The following is a 24,263-nucleotide window of genomic DNA, read 5'->3' as shown; positions in this document are numbered from 1 at the left end:
AAAAAAATAAAGTTAAAACATTTAGACTAGTAGTTTTTAAATTATTTATTTATTGTTATTTTCCAATTTGATGTAAAAGGAGTAGTACTTTTTAGATGTAAATATAAATAAATTGGTTCATATATTATTTGTTGTTGTTGATTATTATTATTATTTGTTTTTCTTTGTTGAGTGATGATTCCACCTTGAAGTGTTTGTGTTTCCAATACTAATACATTTAGATTGTCTGCGTCTAATCTTTGAATTGAAAATTGATAGGTTCTAGAATTTGATTCATTGAGAGATAAATACCTAACATTGGTGTGATTGATTATTTCGTCTAATCTAAAAACCTTTACTAGTGTATCATGTTGTATATCCACTAAACGGCAATTTAGATGAGTAATATGATGCGGTAACCATGAGATATTATTATTATTATTATTATTATTATTTAATCTAGAGATGATTGAATAGATTGGAAGATTATTTGGCGTTAGGTCTGGATCATTATCATTAAGAACTGGAGTTAATGATAATGATAGATATTTGAGGTGTGGTGGTATTTCTATCATGTCAATCGTATGGTCACCTTTGATGTTGGATAGGTTGAGTGTTTCGAGATTGGGTGGATAGTTGGATGGTAACGATTGATTTGTTGATTTGGGTCTAGAACGTGATGTCCAAAGTACCAACTTTTTTAATTGTTGTGGAAGTGGATCACTAATATTCATTAGTTTTAACTTGACGAGTGATTCTGGTAGTTGAATAGGGTTGTCATAAAAGTGATTTCCCTTTATCGATAGATGAGTGAGCAATGGTGGGAATACAACATGATCAAGTATATCTTGGTTGATTTGGTTATCGATTGTAAGCTTTTTGACAGTTGATGGTATAATGACAGTGGCTGGAATGATTTCAAGACATTCATATATAACCAGTTTCTTGATGGATGGGCATGATGATAGACTGACCTTTTCTTCTATCAGGGCTATTTCGTGAACATACAATTTCTCTAATAGTGGCATTGGACAATGAGATGGTATTTTCACGCAATACGTCCAAAAGTCAAGAATCTTGAGTGAGGGTGGTACAGTAAGCTCGAAAAAGTAGTCAACATCTTTTGTATGGTCAAAGTGTGTGATCTTTAGTTTTACGAGGTTGGATAGACTGTCGAGATCTAGGATTGGTGGGGTTTCAACGCCATTGTTTACATCTATTGATTCCCTTTTCACGTTGATCTTGAGTCTGACTAGTGACTTTAATATAGTGAATGTATTTCGTGGAGGTAACTCTGTCAGTCTAATAGTGAGTGACGTTAGACTGGTTGGCAATAGACTTGGTCCATAATTGGTGACGGAAAGGTTGAGTTGAGTCAACGATACGAATTTGGTTAGACCCAAGTCTGCGAGTGGGTAGTTGGTGGCGATTTGTAGGTCAAGTGACTTGAGTGTAGAGTGAATACCAAGTTTCTTTAATTTGTAACCACGAATTGATAGTTTTTGGAGATTGGTCAATAGCGAGATGGAACCAAGATCCAATGCTTTTTGGTCTAGGTCATTGATGGTGAGTGTCTCGACTGATGATGACATATTGGCGGCGTAGATTGACTTTAATGATTTTATGTCGACAGAACCCATCATCATAACATTTGTAATGTTACTTTTATCAGTTCTCTTGTTTGGAGAGATACAATCATCTATCCATTTTGGGTAGTTTCGAAATACATTAAAGTTATCGCGTAACATTTGTGAATAGTCCATCTGTTTGCACTTTTCATCGTCGGGTAACAATACACATTGATGTGATATACTATTCAATAATATATCTTTAAATGATGATAGTTTAAAGAGGGTAGATGTTGCTATAAACTGATCAGACATGTATCCCTTGTCATTGATTGGTCCTATTCCTTTAAACTGAACCAATCTTTTTAAACTACTATTACTGTAAAACTTTTTACATGTTAACAATAAACATATTATATCTCCATTATTATTAATATCTGATATGATTTGTAATACTAATAGATTAGATAACTTGTCAATAGTCATATGTGTGTTGAAACAAAAAGAAAAAGAGATAGAGAGAAATGTTTTTTCCCCATTTTCATTTTTTAAATTAATCTAATTATTTCTTTTTATTTTTATTGCTTTATTGATTAACAATACTGTCGACTATATTATTATCAATTCTCCAATCCAATTTAAATCTATTAGAGTTGGTTCTACCTATATCTAAATGAATTTGATTAAATTGTTGATTATTATTATTATTATTATTATTATTATTATTATTATTTGATTTTCTCTTTGGTTGTTGAGTGATTATTCCACCACTAAGAGTCTGTGTTTCCAATACTAATACACATCTATTTTTTGTGTCTAATCTTTGAATTGATAATTGAAAGGTTTCAGGATGCTTAACAAGAGTTAGATATCTAACATTGGTATGATTGATTATTTCGTCTAATCTAAAGAATATTTGGCTATTATTATTATACCCAAAGAACCAAAGATTACAAGTTAGATGAGTTGTAGTGAATGGTAACCACAACTGTTGAGAGATGATATTATTTTTTAATCTAGAGCTGATTGAAAAGATAACAGTGGATTGGAAATGGTTGGGGTCTGGGGTTAATGTTATTGATAGATATTTGGTGATTGGTGGTATAGTCTCGAGTTTATAGTCACATTTTATATCTATCAAGTTGAATGTTTTTAGATTGGGTGGATAAGATAATGGAAACAATTGATTTGAAATATTGGTTATCCAATTTACTTTCCAAACTAGTTTTTTCAATTGACTCGGAAGTGGTGATGGTGCTGGTTCATCAACTATTTGTTTTAGTTTAACGAGTGACAGAGGGAGTTGAATAGGTTCATAGTGGTGCCCATTGATGGTTAGATGAGTGAGGGATGGTGGGAATACAACTTTACTGAATATATTATTTTTGGCATAATGATCTTTATAGATTGTAAGCTTTTCTACAGTCGATGGTACCATATTGGATGGAATGGGTTTGTTGCATCCAATAATAACTAGTTTCTTGAGAGATGGACATTGTGATACTAGATTATTATTATTGATCAATCCTTTTTTCATTTCGCGAATCTCCAATTTCTCCAAACGAGGTAGAGGACATTGGGATGGGATTTGTACGCATGACGACCAAAAGCTTAATATCTTGAGAGAGGGTGGGACACTCACCTCGATAAAGTAGGGTGTTGGGTCGATTATTAGGGTTTTGAGGTTACATAGTGTCAAGAGGTCGATGAATAATGAGACAGCCGGTGGCCTTGTAGCTAAAATTATATCATCTTTGAATCTAATCTTGAGGGTCACTAGCGACTTTAATGAAAGGAATGTGTCTCTTGGAGGAATGTCTGATGTTTTCAGAGAGAGTGATGTGAGACTACTTGGCAAGAGACCTGCTCTGATATCTGTCACTAGGTTCAAAGACAGTTCTGTCAGCGATACGAATTTTAAGAGACCCAAGTCGACTAGGTTGATATTTATCGCACCTAGTCTAAGTGACTTTAGATTTGTATGGAGACCAAGATTCTTGAAATTATGTACACAAATTGCAAGTCTTTGGAGATTGGGCAGTAGTGAGATGGAACCAAGATCTACACTACCTTTATCTAGGTGATGAATGAATAGTGTCTCAATTGATGGTATTTGGTAGATTGAGTTTAGTGATTCGTATCCAACCATCAAAGCAGTTGTCATTTTACTTTTATCTGCTTTGTTGATACTATCTTGTATCCAATCTGTATAATAGTCTTTGTCATCGTCTTTGTCATCGTCTTTGTCATCGACAACTACATATTGATCTGATATACTATTCAACAATATATCTTTAAATGATAATAGGTTGAATCTAGTAGATGTTACTCTAAACTCTGGTGACAAGTATCTAGATTCAGTATCGATAGGTCCTATCTTGATGAATCGAATCAATCTCCTGACATTGCTATTTTGGTACAACTTTTTACATGTTAACAATAAACATATTATATCTCCATTATTATGAATCTGTGATATGATTTGTAATAATAATAGATTAGATAAAGATAATAGAAGAGCCTCCATAACAGAGTCAGCTCAAAAAAAATTAATACAATTAAAAAATAAGTATAATAATAATCATCGAGAGATCATCTCTACACCCATCACATGTATGTTTTAAATAATGTTTAAAAATTTTTGAATCCATTCATTTATAATCACATTTGTTTTCTATTTGTGAAGAGATTCTTTTTGCTCTTGCCTTTACTAAATCACTTTTGAGAATCAATTGGATTGGAGTTGCAACACTTCGACTTGTATATTTAAAAGAAAATTATAAGTCATTGCATATCACTTGGTTGAAAGGTACTACCATCTTTAAGCAAACTTGACGACACATCACTGAAAGTGTCTTTGATTCTTCAACAAAGACATGTTGAAATGTCTTATAAGAGTATTAACAATAATATTGTCCACTTCCGTTGCCGTGTTGCCAAGGTCAAGCCAAGAGATGCACCCGTTTCCTATCACAGCCATTGAGAGGTACCTCCCTCCCAGTCACAGTAGTTTTTTCGATTGTTTATCTTCTAGTCTCGCGGAGAGTGATTGAGTTTAGACAATTGATTGTTGACACTTTCGAAGATCCTGCATGACAAGTCATCTTTGAGACTGAACCAATTTAAATACCAAATAAAAATAATATTAATTTCTCTCTGACGAGAAAAGAGGACTCTTACATATTCAAAACTGGTTATAGTGTATATTAGATATTTATTTATATTCAGTTCCAAAGTACCATTGACAAATTTAACCTAAAAAATATATTAATAATAAATTCAAAAAATTTTGATCTCTCTTCTATGGCCATCGACCACTACGTATTTTAAGAAATCGAACCATACATTTTTCAAGAATTGGTATAATATTCTATTATAATATTTATATATGTCCAGTTCCACGGTCCCATTGAAAAATTTAACGACCCTAAATAATTTTAAGAAATAATCGAATATTAGTAATAAATTCAAAATAATTTTGATCTCTCTTCTATGGCCATCGACCACTACGTATTTTAAGAACTCCCAATCTCTGTTGTCTATAGATATATAAAAGTATAGGAAAGCATGGGAAGAAGTAGAAAAAGTAAAAGAATAAAAAAAAAAAGGTTAATATGCGGATTTTTTTTTTTTTTTTTTTAAGGCAGCAGTCTAAAAATAAACATACCTAAAGGACAAACCTGTCTGGTCTTTAACCAACGTGAAATGCAATGGAAATGGAAAGCATGCTAATGGAATGAAATGGTAGTGTCAGTAATTATCTTTTATAAAGGTCCAGCTCAAAAGAGCTGTTGTCTGTCCATCACAGTTTAATATATTTGTATACTTGCATTACAAATTCCCCATGCTACTGTACATTCTTCAGAAGTATTTGATGCTTGATTTGCTTGACATTCGATACCTAATAGAGAGAGAGAGAGAGAGAGAGAGAGAGAGAGAGGAAAAGGATTGATTAGAATCAAAAATCATTCATTCATTTTTTTTTTCATCAATGATTCAAAAAAACAAGATCATTGATGATGTAACTCTCTTGTTGTACTAATCGAATATGATTTGATTGAGTAGTCTACTCCTGCAGTATTGTTTGTTGTAGTCTTTTTGTTTGTATTGTTTGTTTGAATCAACATACACAAATCCATAATATGGTTACGGCAAATAGCACAATTATCTACAACAATATCCCAAATCCAGAGGGCGACAGCATTCCATCTCTTTACTTCAAACTTTTTCTTTCCACCCTTTTCCTTTGGTGCTGATGATGAGGATGATTGTTCTACATCTACGTCTGCCATTTCTCTATTTAATATATATATAAGTGTATACTAGTACTACTAAGTAAGTTTATACTGTTGCTTGCTGCTGCTGTTGTTTTGATGATAAGATAGTGAGAGTGAGTTTAATATATTATATTATATATATTAAAAACAACAAATTTAGAAAATTATTAAGATTACAAGTACAATAACAACAAATAGAACTTGCTCAACACAAATTAAATTAGTTTTGATGAAACAAAAAAAAAAAGATTAAAAAAAATAAAAAAATCATCTCTCTCAAGAAAAGTGTGGAAAATTCATAGAAGAGGTGAATCAGTGATAGTACATAGAACAAGAAAGAAAGAATAGTACATAGTTATCATAGTAATATAGTTAACCTATAGTTTTGATCAATGATGTAAAAAGTTTTATATAAATCTTTTTGTAATCACGTGCCATTGATTATTCAAATGTCATGTGATTGTAGTAGTCAGGTGACGATCGATCGACGATAATAATAATATAATAATAATGATAATACAACATTCATTCGATGACCAGGTATGTTTGATTTCATTTAATTTAATTTGATAATTGAATGACACTATCAACAATCACCTACGTTGCAAGTTTAGAATACAATAGGATTGGGGCAGTGATAACAGTTATCAATGAGGAGGGGGGAAGGGGTTACAACTGATAATGATAACATTACTCGTCCGAGTGGATATAGGTTGTTGCGATCACCTATAAACATATAAAAATGTATCAGTTGACAATATACTACAAACAAACAAACAAAGAAACTATTGTTTTGCACTCTCCTCTGACATTTATGCCAATACGGTGCCGACATTGTGCAGCGCAAACGAATTCGTTGTCGGTATGCAATGAATGGAGTGAATAGTAAATAAGAATGTTGTATATTATATGTTACAATGTATTTGTTGTTACAATGTATCACACATCTCCATTGGATGGAGATGTATCACACATCTCCATTGGATGGAGATGGAATGGAATGATAAAAAAAAAAAAAAGAAAAGTACACTCCGTAGAGATATACCAAAACTATAAATACTCTCCAACTTTCAAAAAAGTAAGTATTAAATCATTTATAATAATTAATTAATTAATAATCATTTAAAATTTAGTTTTCTATTTTCTAAAACTATGGGAGACGATGCACCATTTGTAATTTTTGACTCTGGATCTGGATTTACTAGACTTGGAGTGGCAAGTGAATCACAACCATCCAACATTGTACAGACGGTGGTTGGGGTGATTTCCTTGTTGACTGGAGTGATTGGAATGTTGGGAGGAGGGCCACCACCCAGCTATGTCTATGGCAGTCAGGCACTGACCCGACCTGGGTACCACCGACGTATCCAATGAATCGAGGGCTGGTGACAGACTTTCCAAATATGGAGAGGTTTTGGAATGACAATTACTACGACACACTCCGTTTCTACGAGAATGAAGCTGTAATGATCGTCTCAGAGTGTACAGGCAACACACCCAGTAAGCGTGATCAAACTGCTAGAATCTTCTTTGACACTATTAAAGTGGTCAAACTCACATTTGTTAATCAACAGGTAGCGGCTCTCTATGCTACCGGACGTACTACAGGCCTACTCGTCGATGTCGGTGATACTGCCATTCACATTGTACCCATCAAAAACAGTGAAATCCTTACTGAAGCCGTCACCAAACTCAATTATGGTGGGCGAGATGTTACAAACTACTTGGTCAAGCTAATCAATCAACAACAACCAAATACTATCAATTCAAATGGAGAGATTGATGAGACTAGAGTAGCCAAAGAGACACTATGCAAGGTGGCACCAAACGCCGCTACAGCTGCCGCTGCTACTGGTCAATCTGGATCATTCACTCTTGGTGACGGTCAAGATGTCAATCTCAACAACAAACAAATTTATGTTGGTGAACTATTGTTTAATCCTTCTCTCAATAATATTGCAGATAGTAGTCTTCCAGCTGGTATTGTTGAATCGATTGGTTCTGTTGCTGCAGCTGATCGAGCCACCATGTACAACAATATCGTGTTGGCCGGTGGATCATCCAATTTCCCCGGTCTCGTCGCTCGTCTCCAAACCTCCATCCCTGCACTCGCTCCACCCTCCACCGTATTCAACATTATTGCACCAGCCAACCGTGAACACCTTGCCTACACTGGTATCTCCCAACTCTCTACCCTCCCTCAATTTGTCAATCAAAGTGTTTTCATTACCAAAGATCAATTTAATCAAAATGGTAATACTGTTGAAAATCTTTTAAATGGTATTCTTGGTATGCTTGGTATTAATTTAGGTCTTTGAAAAAAAAAATAAAAAATAATAAATAAAAAAAATTCAATGTGTGTGAGCGTTCAAAAAGTATACTTTGCGAAGAATTAGAATTTATACTTATGACTAGTAGTAGTAGTAGTAATCTATTATCTTTATCAAATTTATTATTATTACATATAATATCATCTATTGATAATGGAGATTTAATATGTTTATTATTTAGTTGTAAACATTCTTGATTAGAATAGAGACACTATTCATCAACCAATCATCCACTTTTGGTCAGGTTGATCTTGGTTCCATCTCTCATCAATTGCCTAGTCTTAAACATCTTTCAATTCGTGGATTTGGGTTGAATCTTAGTACTCTTGCAACACTCAAGTCACTTGTACTTGATATCACCACCATCGACGATCAAATCAACCTATCATCACAATGTCAGTCTCTCAAAAAACTAGTTATTCATTATTGTTATGACCCACCATCCAACATAATCATTCCACCGACTGTTGAAAAACTTAAAATCTATAAAAGTACATGGTGTCCAATACTTTCTCAAGTTTTATTTCCACCACGACTAACTCATCTATCAATCATTGGCGATCCAATCATTGAATATATTAAATTACCAGAAACACTCATCAAACTTCTTTATACAGTCAGGTCATCTCGATTTAAAATTCCTCTTGGTTTGAAAAAACTTTCGTTGTATTGTGATTGTACAGTCTATACCTCAACGTTTTCATTGGCCTCCTATCCTCCAAATCTCGAAAAGCTTGACTCCTAGAGCCCCACATGCCCTTCATGATTGATCCAATACCACCAACCATTAAATATCTATCGATTATATTCTCAACATCAAAAAATGGTCTATTCGATCACCAAGAATAGAAACATATCCACTTTGGTCACATCCATCGTTGTGGTTACCATTCTCTACCACTCATTTAACATGTCGTCTAAAAGGTTTAAAGGATCGATCAATAGGAAAATCAAAAGCTACATTTAGATTGGACCAAGTAATCAACCATACCAATGTTAGATATCAAACTCTTCACTTTTCTCAAGCAACCTATCCGATACGCTTCTGGCTCTGGATCTCCCCACACTAATTTTTGTATAATTGCGGCGTATTGCAATTTACAATTCAAAGATTAGACCCCGATAATCTAAATGTATTAGTATTGGAAACAAAATCACTTCAAGGTGGTATAATCACTCAACAAAGAAAATTAGATTATAATAATAATAATAATAATAATCAACAACAATGTGATCCAATTTATTTGGATATGATTTCACTTGAATGGAAAAAAAGACAAAACTTTAGGCTCTACTTCATTTTTGAATTATTTATATTTCTAATTCAGATGATTGAAAAGTTATCTCATTTAATATTATTACAAATAACAACAGAGATTGATAATGCAGATATAATATGTTTATATTATATATTATTATAGTATATTGGAAACACAATCGCTTACAGGTGGAATAATCTCTCAATTCGAATCATATGATGATCAAGAACAAGATTATTATCCTATTTATTTATATTTTGATCAATTTACATTTGAATACTTTGAAGAAGAAGAATATGATGAAATATAATATATAAAAATAGATTAAATAATAAATAGAAATTATTTTTATAATTCTATTATTATCACACTTTTTCAAAATTAAATAGAAATAAATAATAAATAGAAATAAAATATAATAATATATATATTTATATAAAAAATCATTAATTTCTATTTAATTTTGAAAAAGTGTGAAGAGCCAAATGACTTGACTTGCTGATCATTGCATTAGAATCATTTACTTTTTACAACGATCGCAGATGATGAAGAATAGTAGTAGTCTTTTATTATCTTTATCAAATCTATTACTATTACAAATCATATCATCTATTCAAGATAATGCAAGTATAATATGTTTATTGTTAACTTGTAAAAAGTTATACATTAATAGTACAAGAAGATTGGTTCAGTTTAAAGGTCTAAGACTTATTGATAGCAAAGGACCTTTTATTAAAAAGGGGTATATATCTGAAAAGTTTATAGCAACTGCTACTCAATTTAAACTATTCTCTTTTAATGATATATTAGAGAATAGTATATCTGATCAACAGGTTATACTACCGTTGGATGAAAAAACAAAAGACTTTAAAGATTGGATAAAACAACGAATCAATGTAAATGATAGAGTGGCTGATAAAGATAAGAGTAATATAACAACTGCTTTGGTCATGTATTCTAAAGCAAGTATGGGTACAATACTAGAGTCGCTCTACTCGATACCATCAATCGAGACACTATTAATCAAAGACCATGAAGATTCCACAGATGGTATTGGTTCATTTGTCGATCTTGACTGCATCTCTCTGTTACCCAATCTTCAACGACTATCAGTTCGTATAGACGTGTTGAATCTTGGTCACCACTCTACACTAAAGTCACTTGAACTAGATATCGGATCTATATTCTCTCTTGCCAACTTGAATCTCTTAAAATTCACATCTCTGACTAGACTTAAATTTCATAATCATGTAATGACCAATATCGTGCCAGGATTATTTCCAACAAGTCTAACATCGCTCACTCTAAGACCAACCGAAATACCTCCACAAGATACATTCATTTCATTGACGTCGTTGGTAGCCCTCAAGATCTACCTGGACAAGGAAAGGACATTTGTAAATGTGCCCATCACAAGTGAACAAGGCCAATCAAGACCATTCATCAATCTCGACAGTCTATCCAATCTAAAGACACTCAAGTTTATTGACAATAATGATCCATCAAAGGAGGACGACAACAACGGTTACTGTATCGAGATGAGTGTACCTCCATCACTCAGGATTCTTTACATCCAATCTTCAAACCTACAAATCCCATCGAGATGTGTTATGCCAATGTTGGAGAAATTAGACGTGACAGCACACTTGTTGATTGATGAAAGAATCAATCTAGTATCACAATGTCCATCGATAAAGAGACTAGATATTCTAGATTGTCTTGGCATTATTCCAGCCACTGTCAAGATACCCGACACCGTTGTCAAGTTATTAATAGATAAAAAAACCAAACAACGCGATGTACTCACGCAAGTTGTGATGCCACCATCACTCACTCATCTATCCATCTTTGGAGGTTATGAGCACGTTCAACTACCAGACTCAATCTCCACCTTGGGGTACGATCTAAACATTCAAACTGTCATTCCTCAACAATTGAAACATCTGAAAAAACTGAATTGGGGAGTTGATACGACATGCGATTTTGTGTTTCCATCATCCTATCCACCCAATCTTGAAACAATCAACCTCTATTTTGAAAAGGTTGGCTTATTGATTGAAACTATACCACCACTCACCAAATATCTATCGATTGCAATGGGCCCTGAACCTAAAAGGTTCTCAAATAACATTCCAATCTATTCAATCGGCTCAAGGATATCTGACACTTTCATCTCTCAATCACACGGTCAATGGTTACCTCTCAATACTACTCATCTAAATTGCAGACTAGGACGCGGTTCAGATTCAAATGTCGCATTTAGATTGGACCAAGTAATCAACCACACTAATGTTAGATCTCTCTTTATTTCTTGTTCTCGTTCCTGCATCTTTTACATATCAATTCAAAGATTAGACACAGAAAATAGAAATGTATTAATAGTGGAAACAAAATCACTTCAAGGTGGTATCATCAGTCAACAAAGAAAATCAATCAATAATAATAATCAACAACAACAAGAATATGATCCAATTTATTTATATTTGGATACATCTACCTCTCCATTTAAATTTAAATGGAGGTTTGGCTAAATAGATAAAGAAAAATAAAGACCTGATATCATCTTCAATTAATTTTAATGTCTACTAAAATAAACCAAATTTTGTCTCTCTGCTGGCAGACGATGAAACATTGGTATCTTGCCAATCAGTCTGACATCCCTCACCTTGGGACAGATAGATATGCCTCCAAAAGACACATTCACTTTATTGACATCACTTGTCACACTCAAGATCAAAATCAAGAGGCCCAGGACCGACGATATAGTCGAATCATGTATTGACCTTCAAAGTTTACAAAATTTGGAGACATTCAAGTTGGGTGGATGTTGTTGGCATTTAAAGTCCGAGATTAGAGTTCTGTCTTCATCACCATTACTCAAGAAACTAGTTATAAAAGGTCAATATGGACCAACCATCAAATATCTATGGATACCATTGAACCCTATCCAACTTGGTCATGATGGTTATCTAATCTATTCAATCAAATCGAGGATCCCTAAAACCATCACAGACCAATTACAACAACCGCAACCGCAAAAATGGTTACCAGCAAATACAACTCATCTAACTTGTTACCTCACTATCTCTAGCCAAGTATCGTTGAAATTTAGATTAAATGAAGTAATCAACCACACCAATGTTAGATATCTAACACTTGTTATTGGAGATGGTGATGAAACTGATGCGACTTGACAATTTTCAATTCAAAGATTGGACCCAGACAATAGACATGTATTAGTAATGGAAAGACAGACACTTGTAGGTAGAATAATCAATCGACACAAATTAGAATGTGATTGCATTCGATTTTCTTATAAGAACAACTCTTACTCTTCATTTGAGTTTAATTGGAGGTTTGGTAAATAAATAATCAAAAATAAATGTTTGCCACAATTTTGTCCTCATTTGAATCATTTAAAACTATTCACAACAACTATGACTCATCTATTAAAGTTATCAAATCTAATATTATTAAATATCATAACAGAGATTGATAATAATGGAGATATAGTATGTTTGTTGTTAACTTGTAAACAGTTGTATCAAAATAGTAGTTTAAGAAAATCGATTCAGTTTAAAGGTATAAGAGTTATCAACGACAATGGAGAATTATCACAACAGTTTGTAGATACAGCTACTAGATTCAACCTCTTCTCTTTTAATGATATATTAAAGAATAGTGTGTCTGATCAACAGATCATACTACCAGACAAAGAAAAATACAATTACGATCATCAATGGATACAAGATCGTATCTCTACTGTAAATAGAGCTGATAAGAGTAACATTAAAACTGCTTTAGTGATGTATTCACCAAAACTAAAGGATCTACAAAAGTCACTCTATGACATACCATCAATCGAGACACTATTCATTGACGATGACGAACCTAAACTAATAAAGGCAATGGATCTTGGTTCCATCTCTCTGTTGCCCAATCTTCAACGACTTGTAGTTGATTCATACAAGTTGAATCTTGGTCCACACACAACACTCAAGTCACTTGAACTACATATCGATACCAAATACCCACTCGTAGACTTGGGTCTCATCAAATTGGTATCGTTGACAAAGCTGATCTTTAACAATCATTTTGTGACTGATATAGGACCTGGTTTATTGCCAAGTAGTCTTACATCACTCATTCTTAGACCAAAGGAAATACCACCACGTAATACATTCCTTTCATTGACATCGTTGGTCAATCTCGAGATCTATCTTGAAAGTCGAGTAAAATACGAGGGAGTGCAAGACCACCCATTCATCGATCTCTCAAGCCTATCAAACCTCAATACACTCTTGTTTGAATATAGAAATGATCCAATAGAGACTATTGGACACCGTATCGAGATGAGTGTACCTACTTCAATCAAGATTCTTAAACTCTATTCCAATTCGATTCAAATCCCATCAAAATGTTCAATGCCAAAGTTGGACAAATTATATGTTCATGGAAGTGTATTAATTTCTGGCAGTGTCAGTCTATTGACATCACCATCTCTAAAGAAACTAGTTATGGATAATTGTCAAGAAATGATTCCACCAAATATCATCCCATCGACTGTTGAAAGGTTGATAATCAATAATTACACAGCAGGATTAAATATAGTTAAACATGTTGTATTCCCACCATTCCTCACTCATCTAGCCGTCACTGGAAACTACGAGACTATTAAACACCCTCCATCACTCGTCAAACTAAGATACATGCTCACTGAAGAACAATCACTTCCTCAACATTTAAAACAAGTGTCTTGGGAGGTAAGTGATGCGGTCGAGTTTTTACCAACCTCTTTTCCACCCAATCTAGAAAGACTTGGTATCTTTGATTTCCAAGGATACTTTCAAATGGATATACCATCAACCATCAAATATTTAACTATATTCTTGACACCTGACCCAGAATCTAAGAAACAGCCATGGCTCAACAATCCACTCTATTCTATCAACACTAGTTTAACAGATATGGCCATCTCCCAACCACAATGGCTACCACACAACACCACTCATCTAACTTGTCATGTTGGTGGTGGTGGTGGTGATGATGTAGACCCAAGAGAATATGGTACACACCAAGTCTTTAGATTAGATGAAGTAATCAACCACACCAATGTTAGATATTTATCTCTTCGTACAACTGAAATAACCCTTCAATTTACAATTCAAAGATTGGATAACAACAATAGAAATGTATTAGTTTTGGAAACACAAACACTAACAGGTGGAATAATCAGCAATAATCGACAACAATATGATCCAATTTATTTACATTTAAATATTGATGATTCTAATCCATTTGATTATAAATGGTGTTTTGATATGTAATATGTATTTCATTCAGTATAACAACTTTTTAAATAGAATTCTATTCTTTTTTTTTAAATAAACTAATTTTTGCCTAATTAACAGTTTTGAGACTCACCATCTTGGTCATTTACTTTCACACATACAATGAGTATATTGGTTAAAGAAAGAATCAAACTATTGTCTTCATCGCCCTCTCTCAAGAAACTGTCTATTCGTCATTGCCTTGAACCCATTCCACCCAATGTCATCCCATCGACTCTTGAAAAGTTAACAATTTTTAAACTCAAGGACCAAGATATACTTTTGCAAATCGTTGCATTCCCGCCATCGCTCACTCACCTATCCGTCAGGGGAAGATACCACCAGGATGTATAAATTAAACTACCCGACACACTAGTCAAATTAAATCAAGGTATCAGACGAGCTCCAGTCTCTCCACTTCCTCAACAACTAAAAAAACTAATTTGGGACTTGAAATGTTATAAAAAGGATACGATAGTTTTCCCATTGCCCTATCCACCCAATCTTGAAACACAAAATATCAAACTATTCCATACTTTTAGTTCCATTAGAACCGATATACCACTACCCACCAAATATCTATCGATGACTTTGAACCACAAGCATCAAGGTGCAATCAATCAGTGGCCAAACACCCTTCATACTATTCAATCCGTTCAATGATCAACAAAACCACCATCCTCAGTCAACAACAATGGCTGCCTCACAACACCACTCACCTACACATCCACCTTGAGGATGACCAAGAAAGAGACGATTATCCAAAGGGAATCTTTAGATTGGACCAAGTAATCAATCACACCAATGTTAGATATCTATCAATCACCCTGTCCCGTTTAAATATACATTTATCGATTCAAAGATTGGACGCAGATAATCTAAATGTATTAGTCGTGGAAACACAAACACTTCAAGGTGGAATCATCAAACAAAGAAAATCAAAATACCAACCCATTCAACTATATTTAGATGCTGATTGTGAGGTGTTTAGTCCACAGATATATGAATTGAAATGGTGTTTTTTAGATGATGATGAAGATGATGATTACAATAGCAATGATAATGATGATGAAGATGATGATTACAATAGCAATGATAATGATGATTGGTAACTCAAGAAGGAGAAGAAGAAGAAGAAGAAGAATCAGTCCACTATTCGTCCAATATTGATAAAAATATGAATAAATAAATAAATAATATTCTTTTCAAGGTTAACCAAATTAGGAAGTAATAATAGATCAGTGAACATCAATAAAAAAAAAAAAAAAAAAAAATCATTCTTTCAATCAATGAAACTCTTTGTCCACAAAAAAACGGGAGGTTAACATTTAATTTAATTATTTTCATCATCATCATACAAATACATATAGATATAAATAATGTCAACAAACAAGATTGGTAATAAATTAAACATTGATCAAGTCGATGTAAAAGGAAAGAGAGTTTTAATCAGGTAAATAACATTGATCAAACAAGTCACTATAGCCATCCTTGGTCATTGTAGTTTTGTAATAATAACATATTGTTTCTTCTTATACTTCTTATAAATATTCTTTTTAGAGTTGATTTTAATGTACCAATTAAAGATGGAAAGATTTCAAGTACACAAAGAATCGATGCATCATTACCAACAATCAAGTATTGTCTTGAAAAGGGAGCAAAGAGTGTTGTTTTGATGAGCCATTTGGGTCGTCCAGACGGACAAGTCAAAAAAGAGTATACACTTGCACCAATTGTACCCATTTTGGAAAAGGATCTTGGTGTAAAGGTCACATTCTTGAATGATTGTGTTGGAGCAGAGGTTGAAGCTGCATGTGCCAACCCAGCCGCTGGAAGCGTCATCTTACTCGAGAATCTTCGTTTCCACGCCGAAGAAGAGGGATCAGGTGTCGACGAGGCCGGCAAGAAGTTCAAGCCAACCGACGACGCTGTCAAGGCATTCCGTGCATCGCTTACCAAGCTCGGTGACGTCTATGTCAACGACGCCTTTGGTACTGCCCATCGTGCACACAGCTCAATGGTTGGTGTCAACTTGCCACAACGTGCTGCTGGCTTTTTGATGAAAAAGGAGCTAGAGTACTTTGCCAAGGCACTCGAATCACCCGTCAAGCCATTCCTCGCTATTCTCGGTGGTGCCAAGGTATCCGACAAGATCAAATTGATCCTCAACCTCTTGGACAAGGTCGACAGCATGATCATTGGTGGTGGTATGGCATTCACCTTTAAAAAGTTTATCGAGCATCGTCAAATTGGCAAATCACTCTGCGAAGACAGCGCTGCCGACCTCGTCGTCGAAATCGTTGCCAAGGCCAAAAAGAACAACGTCTCACTCTACTTCCCAGTCGACTATGTCGCCGCCGACAAGTTTGACAAGAATGCCGAGACCAAGATCGTCACTGACGAGGAAGGTATCCCCGAAGGTTGGATGGGTCTCGATTGTGGACCCAAGACCCGTATCCAAAACACAAAGGTTGTCGCCGAGGCCAAGACCATCGTCTGGAACGGCCCACAAGGTGTCTTTGAATTCTCCAAGTTTGCCGAAGGCTCCAATACCATTGTCGCCGATGTCGTCAAGGCTACCGCCAACGGAGCCACAGTCATCATCGGTGGTGGTGAGACTGCCACCTGTGTTGCCAACAACAACGCCGAAGACAAGGTTAGCCATGTCTCTACTGGTGGTGGTGCTAGTTTAGAATTATTAGAAGGTCGTGAATTACCTGGTGTTACTGCTCTTTCTGAAAAATAAAAGAAGTAGAAATAAGTAAATAAATTAATTAATTGTATAAAATATATATATATAATATTTATAATATTCTATTTTCCATTGCCCCACCCACCACACATTGTGTTAAAACAGTGATGAACAACACATTGTGTGTTTTTAAACATTATCATGAAAAGAGATAGATAGATATACTAGTAAAATATAGAATGTCAACAATCAAGATTAGTAATAAATTATGTTTAGATAATGTAAATATATTTTTTCTAAAAGAAAAGAGAGTTTTAATTAGGTATGAAATGTTTGAAAAAGAAAGAAATTAAAGAAAATAATTAATATTAACTTTATTTAGAGTTGATTATAATGTACCAATTAAAGATGGTAAAGTAACCAATTCATTTAGAATAGTATCATCAATACCTACTATTAGGTATTGTATGGATAGAGGAGCAAAGACTATTATTTTAATGAGTCATTTGGGTAGACCCGACGGACAAGTAAACAAGAAATATAGTCTTGCGCCAGTTGCTAAAGTATTGGAATCTGAATTAAAGATGAAAATTGTATTCTTGGATGATTGTGTTGGACAGATGGTTGAAGATAGGTGTGCACAAACTAGAGGTATAGTGTTGTTGGAAAACCTTAGATTTCATCCAGAAGAAGAAGGTCAAGGCATTGATAAAGGTTCAGGTAAAAAATTTAAACCATCAAAAGAATCAATCGAACAATTTCGTAAATCTTTGACTAGACTTGGAGACATTTATGTAAACGATGCATTTGGTGCAGCTCATCGTGCACATAGTTCAATTGTTGGTATTGATCTTGGAGTACGTGTAGCTGGACTATTAATGAAAAAAGAATTAAAGTATTTTGCAGTTGCCCTAGAATCACCAGTCAAACCATTCTTGGCTATACTTGGTGGTGCCAAAGTATCAGACAAGATCAAACTGATACTCAATCTATTAGATAAAGTTGATATGATGATTATAGGTGGTGGAATGGCATTCACTTTTAAAAAGGTGATTGATCAAATGAAGATAGGTGATTCTCTATTTGATGCCAATGTCTCGGTTGATTTAATCAAACAAATAGTTGAAAAGGCCAAAAAGAATAATGTGCGACTCTACTTGCCTGTAGATTTTCTAATAGCAGACAAGTTTGACAAGACTGCCAATACAATGGTGGTCACTGACATGCAAGGTATACCTGATGGATGGAGAGGTCTTGATTGCGGTCCATTGACCATCCAAGATAATGCAAAGGTCATTGCACAAGCCCATACCATCGTTTGGAACGGTCCACCAGGTGTCTTTGAAATGGAGCCATTCTCCCATGGCACCAAATCACTTATACAATCTCTTGTCCACGCTACCACAACCAACCAAACCACTGTGATTGTAGGTGGAGGAGACTCTGTTGCAGCACTGACACCCAACGATCATGTTAGCCATATTTCAACAGGTGGTGGAGCAAGTTTAGAATTATTAGAAGGTCGTCAATTACCTGGTATCACCATTCTATCCAACAACAATTCCAATATTAATATTAATAGTAAACTTTAATATATTTGTTTTTATTCATTATTAATAATTACTTTGTTCGTTTGTTCGTTTGTTTGTTGTTAGTTGTGTATGTATACCTCTTATATCTTTCTTTCTTTCTTTTTAAAATGTTGATGCTTGATTAATCAATGCATTTCATCACCATATTTTGTTTTATTATTATTATTATTTCTTTGCATTTGTTCCAATTCTTGTTTTTGTTGTTCTATAAGTGCAGAGGTTTGAGCTTGCATTTCCTCAAACTTCTTTTGTGAAAAGTGCTTCTCGACGACGTGTTGTACAGATTCAATGATACCGATAAAGATACCACCCATGGCGGCATTGGTTGCCATAGCCTTCCAACCATTACGAGCAGCCAATACACCACCAGTGAGAGCACCAGCAGCAATAGGATTGATATAATCCTCCTTTTTACGAATATATGCGAGTGAGCAGTCAAAGCCTGAAAATAATGTACCCCAAATAGCAAAGTTACCTCCGAGACGTGGAGCATAACGACGAACCAATGTAAACGAATTGATAATTCTCTCACCACGAGATGCATTTCTATATCCGCTTACCATATTTGCTATCGTACTACCTATACATCCCATTGAAAATGCTATACCTGTATCGGCCCATACTCTTTCTGGACATGGTGTTTCCATTTCTCTCTATTATATATATATATTGGAATCTTTTTTTAAAATAAGATTATGTTTGTTTGATTGATTGATTGATTGATCTATATCTTTAAAGTTTGATAGATCAAAAAATAGGAGGAGGTGTTGAGTTGATAGTAGGAAGAAGTAGTTTTCGAAAACTAAAACTATAACTTTGTGAATATAATAGAAGAAGAAGATGTTGGTTGTTGATGAAGATGTAAATATAGACAAAAATATACTACTATATTGTCTATTTGATTGCAAATGAATAAGAGTAAAAGAGTTAGTTTAATAGTTAATTTTTAAACATCATCACCATCATCTTTCTGTCATTCGCTTCGTTTTTTTTTTTTTTTTAATTTTTCTTTTTCGTTTCACAAGAGCAACTTGCTCATTACATTACTACTTCATCTTTAGAGATTGTTTACTTCAAACTTTTACTAAAAGATAAAGAGACTTTTATTTATTATTATTATTATTATTATTATTATTATTATAGAAAATGAGATATTCAAATGTGTAAGAAGAAGATTAGATTAATATGAGATGATTTTGTTTGAATGAATCATGATATAATATTAAATATCTTAAAGATCCTTAAATGTATTCTTCATATATACACATCTCATGATGTGTCACTTTGTGTGATATTTATATATTCGGGGTGGTAAAAAGGAAGTAGTTCCCAAAAAAATCAGAACTACCAGGCTGTCAGTTGAAGATGATCAGAATCATTTCCTTTTCAAGAGATCTAATGCATAGATCCCCTATTCGCACCTCCGACAAAAAAAAACAAGGCGAAATGACCTCATCATCCTTCTATATTTTTAAATCATTGTCATTCACCTCTTTTGTAAAGGATATCTTTTATACATATACATACCCTCACTCTGTCGCAGAGTAGAAGAGATGGTGAAAAATAAAGTAAAAGATTAATATTTATTTTTAATATCGTATTTTTTCTAGTTATCTCTAACATAGTCCGAACCGAAAGGTAAGTAAGTTCAAAAAAAAAAACAAATAAATAAAATAAAAACAAAAAAGTTTTACTAAAGTCACCCTCATTTTCATTGTCCATCAATTATTCATAATTATTTATTTATTCTCTCTTTTTATCTTTTATCTTTTATTATTATTATTATTATGGTTACCTTTTAGTATAGTCTATAATTAGACAAAAAGAAGAAGAAGAAATAATGAATAGCAGTAGTAATAGTAATAATATTAATATGACAATACCAAAAGTTCAAACTATTCATAATCATAAACAACCAAAAGATGAAACGAGTAGTACAAAGAGAAGACTATTTGGTTTACAGGGGTTGATAGCATTTAAAGAGGCATTGATTACAGTGGTAGCATCGATTGTAGTGTTTATACCATTTGGGTTCAACGAGAATTCTTTGGTCTTGGTGCCAGTGTTTTGTGTCATCATTGCCAATACACTGTCGACGTGGACCGGTGTAATGAATGGAACGATCGTCGTACTGGGTACAGGTGTTGCTACGTTGTTTTGCTATCTCAACTTTCTCATTATTCCACATCGACACTGGTGGATTACATTCATTACAACCTTTATATTCACCTTTATCATTGCATCGCTGTCGGTCGGACGACGTTGGTTCACACCACTAGCCGTCAAGAAATGTCTCATTGACATTGCCATCCTCATGTACTTTTCACCACTGCACGACAAGAATCAGCAGCTGTGGGAGAACTTTGTCATTGGTCTCATGATCATGGCATCGATTACTATTGTCGGTATGCTTGTCCTTCCCATCTTATCGACCCGTCTGTTTGTCGACAAGAGTGCCAAGACTCTCGACTCTATCAGACACTTTTTCCGTGGTGTTGGGTATCAGATGGAAGCTCGTATCAACTCGGAAGAGCCTGCCGTCTTATTGGTCAAAAACTATAGTTTCAACTTTCCCATGTTCCCCGAAACCATCGATAACCAACTCATGGTATTGGACGAGGACAACAATTTAAAAGAATTTAAAGATAATCCTAGTAATTTAAATACTGTAGATGCTAGTATTTTGGAAAGTATAAAGGCATCTGATACAGTATTACTTCCTCCGCCATCATCATTATCACCGCAACCATCATCATTAAAAGATAGTAATGGTAATGTCGCAAGATTACCAATTACAAGATCAACAGGAATGGATAGATTGGGAGCTGAAATTCTTACACCAACTTATTCAGAGTTTGACGAAACTTTGGATACTCCCACCATTTCTACTGGCCAAAAGAGAAAAAAGGCAGTTTTAACATCATCAATTAAAATACCAGGAGAAAAAGAGTTACATGAAATGGACAACAAGTTGACAAATGAAATCAATAGATTGACTTTATTGTTGGCTGATTCTAGGGCAGAGAAATGGAATGCAACGTTGATGCCTCATTTTGAACAATTATTGTCACTTTTGGAAATCAATCACAAACAATTATTATCTATCAAGTTGTCGGTTCAACATGGATTCAATCCACTGATTGGTAAAGAGATTATACTTCCAATGTTACCATTACTCAATAGTATGATTGAAGAAATTTATCTACAAATTGGGTTCATGGTCGAGGTGATTAGAAAACGATATTCACCAAAAGACAGTCCAATCGATAGTAAACAACCAGACGGAATATCATTATCAAAAAAAACAAGAGATTTATTACAAGAATCTTTTGATGAAACGGAAGCTCTCCTAACAGTATCTCAAGAAATGTATAAACAAGTTGTTGGTGAATATCAAAAATCAAATCTTCCAACTTTACCTGCTTCTGGTAAGATTAAACAAAAAAACAAAACAAAAATAATATAATTTATTTACAATTTTCTTTTTTTCTATTTTATTTTTTATTTTATAGAAATAACAAAAGTACATTTTTTTATATTTGGAATATTTTCATTTTCACGTCAACAATGTAAAATTACCGATATTATTTATCAGATTAATTGTAATATTAGAAGATATACAACATCATTTGAAATTATTCAATATGGATTCCCAATTATTTTATTGGCTCTACCAAATTACTTTTATAGTCATGCCATTAGAATTGGAAGGGTCTTTTCAAATAGGGAATCAAGTTTAAAACAAATATTTAAAACATCGGTCGAATACTTTTATAATTTATTTTTTGCAAACAAGAAATGGCAATTCCCATTACAATTGTCGATTGGTTTTACCTCTGCAGTGATTGGATTTTGGTATTTTGAAGGACGAAGATACAATGAATTTGTAGTTCATGGTGTTTGGGCTTGTGCAACGGTTGGTCTCGTCATGTCTCCATCGTTGGGAGCTACCATCACTCGTGGTATTCATCGTGTCATTGGTACTCTGTGTGGTGCACTTTTGGGTTTTGTAGTTGGTATCATTGTCGACAAGGTACCTACTGCTCCCAAGATTGTCATTCTCATGCTGGTCACCTTTGTTTGGGTATTCAACGTTGCCTTTATCCAACAAGACGTTCGATTTAGTTATGCTGGTGCCGTTGCCGGCCTTACCTATATTATCGTTGCCTATGGTAGTTATCAATCCTTTTCCTACTATATCGGTGTTCTGAGATCGTTCCACATTGTGCTCGGTGTCGTTTGGGTGGTCATCATCTCCTTTTTCATCTTTCCCTATTTCACCTATCGAAAGAGTAAAGTTGCACTCTATGAAATCACTTCAAACATGTGTAATACTTTTATCAGAATCATTGAAAATGGTCTACGAGTAGATGGTCGTCAAATAACAGACATGGAACAAGAAAAGTTAAATCAAGAAAAAGAAAATCAAGAAATTGCTACTTCTATTCGTAATATTAGAATGGCTTTATCAAAACAAAAAAATTCTCTTGTAAGTAATAGAAAAAAGAAACAAAGAAAAAAGAATTATTTTATTTATTATTTATTTTTCTTTTTAGTATGATATAAGATCAGAATTACTTTTAAAACCAAAAACATCATCAGCACCATATTTTGAAATGATTGAAATTCTAAGTAGAACATTTACAAGATTGGTGGCAACTGAAGCATCATTTCATTCGATTTTTAGTAATGAAATCATTTTGTCAATGAATCCAATACTATCATCGTTGAATCAATTATTGGATGAATTGAAAAAATCAAATCAGGATATTAAAACATTGGTATATAATATGAATAGACCTTATGGCGATGAGGATATTCCAAAGGTACTGGCCGATGATTTTAACAAACTGGATACTAGTTTTCAAGCGGTTCGTCACAAACTCCTCAGAAAGAAAATCCTCTTTAATCTTCATCCAGAAATGATTCAATTTGGTAGTGGAATGTATTGTATTCGAGACTTTATCAAACATGTTTGTATTGTTCTTAGAGCTTTCCCTAAAATTAAAAAAGATAGAAGATCAAAATCAATTCCTCAATATGATCATCAAATTGAAATGAAAGAAATTAATCAAGATAAAACAACAACTACAACATCAACTATAGATATTCCTTTAAACAATGATAATAATATAAAACAACAACCAACAGAGATTCCATCTTTAGTCGCTCCTCCTCAAATCGAAGAAGAAAAGAGAAATGAAACAGAAAAATAAAAAAAAAGGAATATCATGTT

The 24,263-nt window shown here is 33.8% G+C and overlaps 11 protein-coding genes across 11 annotated transcripts; 8 read left to right on the top strand and 3 right to left on the bottom strand.

Annotated features, from left to right (window-relative positions):
• Positions 1 to 41: 41 nt before the first annotated feature.
• On the bottom strand, positions 42 to 2,033 carry DFA_08344 (uncharacterized protein; the record flags this gene model as incomplete). The annotated part of the gene is made up of 1 exon (XM_004355780.1): positions 42 to 2,033. One exon carries the CDS (start codon positions 2,031 to 2,033, stop codon positions 42 to 44), a length of 1,992 nt encoding a protein of 663 aa, XP_004355833.1.
• A 100-nt stretch (positions 2,034 to 2,133) lies between these two features.
• DFA_08343 (RING box protein) lies at positions 2,134 to 7,065 on the bottom strand (the record flags this gene model as incomplete). Its single annotated transcript, XM_004355779.1, has 9 exons — positions 2,134 to 3,924; positions 4,364 to 4,435; positions 4,728 to 4,802; positions 4,974 to 5,086; positions 5,215 to 5,275; positions 5,378 to 5,448; positions 5,677 to 5,843; positions 6,519 to 6,550; positions 7,027 to 7,065. 9 exons carry the CDS (start codon positions 7,063 to 7,065, stop codon positions 2,134 to 2,136), a joined length of 2,421 nt encoding a protein of 806 aa, XP_004355832.1.
• A 162-nt stretch (positions 7,066 to 7,227) lies between these two features.
• DFA_08342 (uncharacterized protein) lies at positions 7,228 to 9,723 on the top strand (the record flags this gene model as incomplete). Its single annotated transcript, XM_004355778.1, has 4 exons — positions 7,228 to 8,122; positions 8,361 to 8,820; positions 9,266 to 9,442; positions 9,576 to 9,723. 4 exons carry the CDS (start codon positions 7,228 to 7,230, stop codon positions 9,721 to 9,723), a joined length of 1,680 nt encoding a protein of 559 aa, XP_004355831.1.
• Positions 9,724 to 9,958: 235 nt separating this feature from the next.
• Positions 9,959 to 11,944, top strand: DFA_08341 (uncharacterized protein; the record flags this gene model as incomplete). Its single annotated transcript, XM_004355777.1, has 1 exon — positions 9,959 to 11,944. The coding sequence occupies one exon, from the start codon at positions 9,959 to 9,961 to the stop codon at positions 11,942 to 11,944; it is 1,986 nt and encodes a 661-aa protein (XP_004355830.1).
• Positions 11,945 to 12,094: 150 nt separating this feature from the next.
• On the top strand, positions 12,095 to 12,607 carry DFA_08340 (uncharacterized protein; the record flags this gene model as incomplete). Its single annotated transcript, XM_004355776.1, has 1 exon — positions 12,095 to 12,607. The coding sequence occupies one exon, from the start codon at positions 12,095 to 12,097 to the stop codon at positions 12,605 to 12,607; it is 513 nt and encodes a 170-aa protein (XP_004355829.1).
• A 243-nt stretch (positions 12,608 to 12,850) lies between these two features.
• Positions 12,851 to 14,740, top strand: DFA_08339 (uncharacterized protein; the record flags this gene model as incomplete). Its single annotated transcript, XM_004355775.1, has 1 exon — positions 12,851 to 14,740. One exon carries the CDS (start codon positions 12,851 to 12,853, stop codon positions 14,738 to 14,740), a length of 1,890 nt encoding a protein of 629 aa, XP_004355828.1.
• A 126-nt stretch (positions 14,741 to 14,866) lies between these two features.
• On the top strand, positions 14,867 to 15,855 carry DFA_08338 (uncharacterized protein; the record flags this gene model as incomplete). Its single annotated transcript, XM_004355774.1, has 2 exons — positions 14,867 to 15,091; positions 15,295 to 15,855. 2 exons carry the CDS (start codon positions 14,867 to 14,869, stop codon positions 15,853 to 15,855), a joined length of 786 nt encoding a protein of 261 aa, XP_004355827.1.
• A 267-nt stretch (positions 15,856 to 16,122) lies between these two features.
• Positions 16,123 to 17,489, top strand: pgkA (phosphoglycerate kinase; the record flags this gene model as incomplete). Its single annotated transcript, XM_004355773.1, has 2 exons — positions 16,123 to 16,196; positions 16,304 to 17,489. The coding sequence occupies 2 exons, from the start codon at positions 16,123 to 16,125 to the stop codon at positions 17,487 to 17,489; spliced, it is 1,260 nt and encodes a 419-aa protein (XP_004355826.1).
• A 185-nt stretch (positions 17,490 to 17,674) lies between these two features.
• Positions 17,675 to 19,027, top strand: DFA_08336 (phosphoglycerate kinase; the record flags this gene model as incomplete). Its single annotated transcript, XM_004355772.1, has 2 exons — positions 17,675 to 17,757; positions 17,818 to 19,027. 2 exons carry the CDS (start codon positions 17,675 to 17,677, stop codon positions 19,025 to 19,027), a joined length of 1,293 nt encoding a protein of 430 aa, XP_004355825.1.
• Positions 19,028 to 19,152: 125 nt separating this feature from the next.
• On the bottom strand, positions 19,153 to 19,674 carry timm17 (mitochondrial import inner membrane translocase subunit 17; the record flags this gene model as incomplete). The annotated part of the gene is made up of 1 exon (XM_004355771.1): positions 19,153 to 19,674. One exon carries the CDS (start codon positions 19,672 to 19,674, stop codon positions 19,153 to 19,155), a length of 522 nt encoding a protein of 173 aa, XP_004355824.1.
• Positions 19,675 to 19,867: 193 nt separating this feature from the next.
• DFA_08334 (uncharacterized protein) lies at positions 19,868 to 24,243 on the top strand (the record flags this gene model as incomplete). Its single annotated transcript, XM_004355770.1, has 5 exons — positions 19,868 to 19,888; positions 20,171 to 20,190; positions 20,846 to 22,455; positions 22,540 to 23,516; positions 23,584 to 24,243. The coding sequence occupies 5 exons, from the start codon at positions 19,868 to 19,870 to the stop codon at positions 24,241 to 24,243; spliced, it is 3,288 nt and encodes a 1,095-aa protein (XP_004355823.1).
• Between the last annotated feature and the right edge of the window lie 20 nt (positions 24,244 to 24,263).

This window comes from Cavenderia fasciculata (genome assembly GCF_000203815.1).
Source record: "Cavenderia fasciculata unplaced genomic scaffold Scf_ET2XIPL01COFD4-5, whole genome shotgun sequence".
Taxonomy (NCBI): Eukaryota; Evosea; class Eumycetozoa; order Acytosteliales; family Cavenderiaceae; genus Cavenderia; species Cavenderia fasciculata.
Note: the sequence above shows the minus strand (reverse complement) of the source record. Positions and strands in the feature narration are given on the sequence as shown.